General features: G+C 55.2%; 1 protein-coding gene across 4 annotated transcripts in view; it reads left to right on the top strand.

The window, feature by feature from the left end:
* Nucleotides 1-3,736, top strand: part of LOC113589370 (glutamate receptor ionotropic, NMDA 2B) — an 88,433-nt gene extending 84,697 nt beyond the window's left edge. For all 4 annotated transcript variants that reach the window (XM_035525235.1, XM_035525232.1, XM_035525233.1 and 1 more), the window contains 2 exons: nt 1-218; nt 559-3,736. The exon at nt 1-218 is cut by the window's left edge and continues 21 nt beyond it. In XM_035525235.1, the coding sequence (XP_035381128.1) occupies nt 1-218; nt 559-2,658 (2,318 nt within the window). In that variant the 3' untranslated portion in view covers nt 2,659-3,736. The remainder of the gene's footprint in view (nt 219-558) is intronic.
* The last annotated feature ends 763 nt before the right edge of the window (nt 3,737-4,499 follow it).

The following is a 4,499-nucleotide window of genomic DNA, read 5'->3' as shown; positions in this document are numbered from 1 at the left end:
CGCTGTGGCTGACAGGAATCTGTCACCATGAGAAGAACGAGGTGATGAGTAGCCAGCTGGATGTGGACAACATGGCGGGTGTGTTCTACATGCTGGGGGCAGCCATGGCTCTGTCGCTCATCACCTTCATCGCAGAACATCTCTTCTACTGGCAGCTACGCTTCTGCTTTATAGGGGTCTGCTCTGGAAAACCTGGACTCACCTTTACCATCAGCCGGGTGAGACACACACACACACACACACACACACACACACACTTCTGCGTTATAGGGGTCTGCTCCAGAACACCTGGACCTCACTTTTACTATCAGCCGGGTGAGACACACCCGCACACGCACTCACACACACACACACATTTCTGCGTTACAGAGGTCTGCTCCAGAAAACCTGGACCTCACTATCAGCCGAGTGAGACACACCCGCACACGCACACACACACACACACACAGGCACGCACACACACACGCGCACACACACACACACACGCACGCACGCACACCCACACACAGAAGCGCACATGCACACACGTCCCTGACCCTCTCTCTCTTTGTGTTGTAGGAGGTGTACAGCTGTATCCACGGTGTTGAGATCGAGGAGAAGGGTTCTGCTCTGAACTCTCCATCCGCCAGCATGAACAACACACACTCCAACATCCTGCGTCTCTTACGCACCGCCAAGAACATGGCCTCGCTCTCTGGAGTCAACGGTTCCCCCCACAGCGCTCTGGACTTCATCCGCCGGGAGTCGTCCGTGTACGACATCAGCGAGCACCGTCGCAGTCTTGCACACTCCGACTGTAAGCCGGTGTATTCACCCGACGACAACATGTTCAGCGACTACATCAGTGAGGTGGAGCGCACCTTTGGAAACCTGCACGTGAAGGATAGTAACCTGTACCAGGAGCACTACCTGCACCATCACAGCGGCTCAGTGCTGGGGCTGGCCGCTCCACCCGCTCCACCCGCTCCACGCGCTCCCAGCCTGGGCTCCAGCAGCTCGCTGGACGGGGGCGTGTTCGACGGCGAGAGCCTGGGTGGGGGCGGAGCTCCCATCTTCACCACCCAGCCCTGTGCTGCCCTCACCCACAGGAACATGAGCAAGTTTGACCTGCTGCAGAGCCAGACTCCGCCCTCCGGACCAGGCTTCCCGCACGGATTGGCTGAACTGTATGGGAAGTTCTCTTTCAAGGGCGGGCCCTCAGGTTCAGGCTACATGGCAGGCCATGATCGCTACTGCAGCGGCGGTGATGACATGTCTGACATTTCCACACACACCATCACCTACGGCAACCTGGAGGGCAGCAGTAAGAAACGGAAGCAGTACCGGGACAGCCTGAAGAAGCGTCCCGCCTCTGCAAAGTCCCGCCGCGAGTTTGTCCGGGAGCTCGATCACAGTGCGCTGGGTTACCGCCGGCGACCGCACCACGCCCAACACCATTACCGTGGACACCGCTCGGCATCTCCGCCCCTTTTGCCGAAGGATTCTAAGCGAGGGGGAGGGGGCTCCACCTCCTTCCTGTACCAGGACAAGGAGAGCCTGCGAGACTTCTACCTGGACCAGTTCCGGCCCAAAGAGGGTGTGCCTCAGTGGGAGCATGTGGATCTGACAGACGGCCCAGGAGGGGGCGGGACCGGTGGCGGAGCCAACTGCTCCAGCCTGGTGCCTATGGAAGACTTCCTGAAGACCAAGCCCCTGAAGCTGGAGGGCAGGGCAGGCAGTGCAGACTGGGAGTGCCGGAACTGCCGAGCCAGCAGCGCAGGCAGCAAACGGCTGCCTCTGCACCCAGGGGGCAGCGGTTATGCTGGCGGGGGCGGGGCTGGCACTTGTGGGGCGTCCGGCGGAGGCCACGGGGGCATGGGCCGTCCCAGCTCAGCCACATGCATGCGCTGCGATGGCTGTAAAAAATCTGGCAACCTATATGACATCAGTGAGGACAGCAGCCATATACTGGGCCACCTGGGGGGGCGGGGCCAGACACCCTCTCAGCGGCGCCGGGCCTTCAGCGGGAAACCTCTGCGCAGACAGCACTCTTACGACACCTTCATGGACCTGCAGAGGGAAGGGGCGGGGCTGGGGGTGGGGCCAGGGATAGGCGGGGGAGGGGATGGGATGGGTGGAGCTCTGCCTCCTCCTCGCAGTGTGAGCCTGAAGGAGAAGGAGCGCTACCTGGAGGGCACCAGCCCCTTCGCTCTCATGTTTGACCACCAGGGTGCTTCAGAGCGGGAACGTGACCCACTGTTTTACACCCCTGACCAGGCCAAAAGTGCCGCCTCCCCCTTCGGCCTGTTCCGCGGTGCTGATGTCGGTCCCCACCGGCACTCGGTGGAAGAGAGAAACGTGCGGGGGAGGGGCCTGGCTGAGAGCCCTGCCTACTCCCTTTCCAGATCCCTCTACCCCGACCGCACTGACCACAACCCCTTCATCCCCACCTTCGGGGATGACCAGTGCCTGCTGCATGGAGCCAAGAGCTTCTATATGAAACATCCGCAGCAAGGGGCAGAGCCCCGAAGCCCCGCCCACATCTCCTCGTTCCTGCCCTCGTCCCATTTCCCCAGCCAGCACTCAGCTCTCAGCAGCAAGCTGGGCCCGCCCAGGGCCTTCAGCGGCACCAATGGCCACGTGTATGAGAAACTCTCCAGCATCGAGTCAGACGTGTGAGGGCAAGGGGCGTGACAGAAGAGGGAGGGGTGGAGCTTAACTGCAGAAGGAATTTGGTGATGATGAGTGTGGGATTCCATTATGAGGAAGACCCAGCTGACTGCTTTTACTGGAAGCTGCCCGTCTGGGCCTAGGGAAGGACTTGAGTGGGTATGTTTGCCCTCCTGGTCAGAGGGAGGGACTTGAGTGGGTGTGTTTGCCCTCCTGGTCAGAGGGAGGGACTTGAGTGGGTGTGTTTGCCCTCCTGGTCAGAGGGAGGGACTTGAGTGGGTATGTTTGACCCACCGGTCATAAGGGGGGACTTGAGTGGGTGTGTTTGCCCTCCTGGTCAGAGGGAGGGACTTGAGTGGGTGTGTTTGCCCTCCTGGTCAGAGGGAGGGACTTGAGTGGGTGTGTTTGCCCTCCTGGTCAGAGGGAGGGACTTGAGTGGGTGTGTTTGCCCCCCCCCCCCGGGCTACTTCCTGTTTGCGCCACAGCCTGATAATCAGAACTGGCGAGATGGAGGGATTAGACAAATGACCATCTGGGCAAGTGTCAGAGAAAGAGAGGGGGAGAGAGAGAGAGAGTGGCTCTTGTTAACCTCCCCAGTAGATTCCTCAGTTTCTCTCTGTCCCTCTATGTCTCTGTCCCTCCATGTCTCCCACTCATATCCGTTCCTGTGATTCACAGAGGAGAAACTCTTACTGACTCTAACAGGGTAATAAACACACACTACCAGTAACACTGAGACATGGTACTGACACTGATAACAGAAGTGAGATGTGTGGAGCTGCTGTCCGATTTGATGCTGTCCGATTTGATGGATTAGATGCCATGTTGTCTGGGGGTATCTGGGACCTTGTCTTATCTGGGGGCGTGGCTCTGCCCTGCCAACTCAACTTGTTTTCTCTTTCAGTTCTTCACTGTTTTAATCTTCACCATCACGAGACACAGAGACATTTCTGTCATTTCTTAAAACTCACGAAAGAATGGAATATGAGATGGTATCATGAGTTATACACCTGATACACACACATACATATATACACACACACACACACACACACACACATACACATAATCACACTCACTCACACATCAACAGACACATAGACTCTCACACACATTCACTCACACACTCATACACAGACACACACACACACTCCAAACCTTTTCCTTTTTTGAGTAGGAAGTGATCAGCTGATCAATAGACTATTTTGGTGTGGTGTCTGGTGTCAGGTGTGTGGTGTGTCATCTCTACTGGAGGTCTGACCCATTGCTGATCTGGTCATGTGACATATTGAACTGTTGAACACATTGAACATATTGAACATACTGAACCTGTTACAGAGCATTTTGTGTCACTTGTGTCAGCAAGTTGTTGGTAGTTAAGAGTGTGATGTTCAATGGCACAGTGAGGTAGAAGACATAGATAGAGAGATGGAGAGATGGAGATGATAGAGAGGCAGAGATAGGGGGATGATAATATAGGAGAGAGAGATGCAGAGATGATAACAGGTGGGAGCTGTGGGACATATCAGTATCGGCACAAGTGTTTCTGTTGTAAATACCACTTTCCACTTCCTACACACACACACACACACACACACACACACACACACACACACACACACACACAGACACACACACACACACACACACACACACACACACACACACACACACACACACACACACAGACACACACACACACACTTTTCCTATAGCCTGATACACAGGAAGGATCTTTACTATACCTTTTACAGTATGTAACAAATAACCAAAATAATGAAAAAAAAAAAAAAATCTCAAAAACAAAAATATGCAAACTCTAGTTAAGACAAAAATATTACTCATTATAA

Source organism: Electrophorus electricus, chromosome 4, assembly GCF_013358815.1.
Source record: "Electrophorus electricus isolate fEleEle1 chromosome 4, fEleEle1.pri, whole genome shotgun sequence".
NCBI classification, from domain to species: domain Eukaryota; kingdom Metazoa; phylum Chordata; class Actinopteri; order Gymnotiformes; family Gymnotidae; genus Electrophorus; species Electrophorus electricus.
The sequence above is the reverse complement of the archived record's forward strand: the minus strand, read 5'-3'. Positions and strand labels throughout refer to the sequence as shown.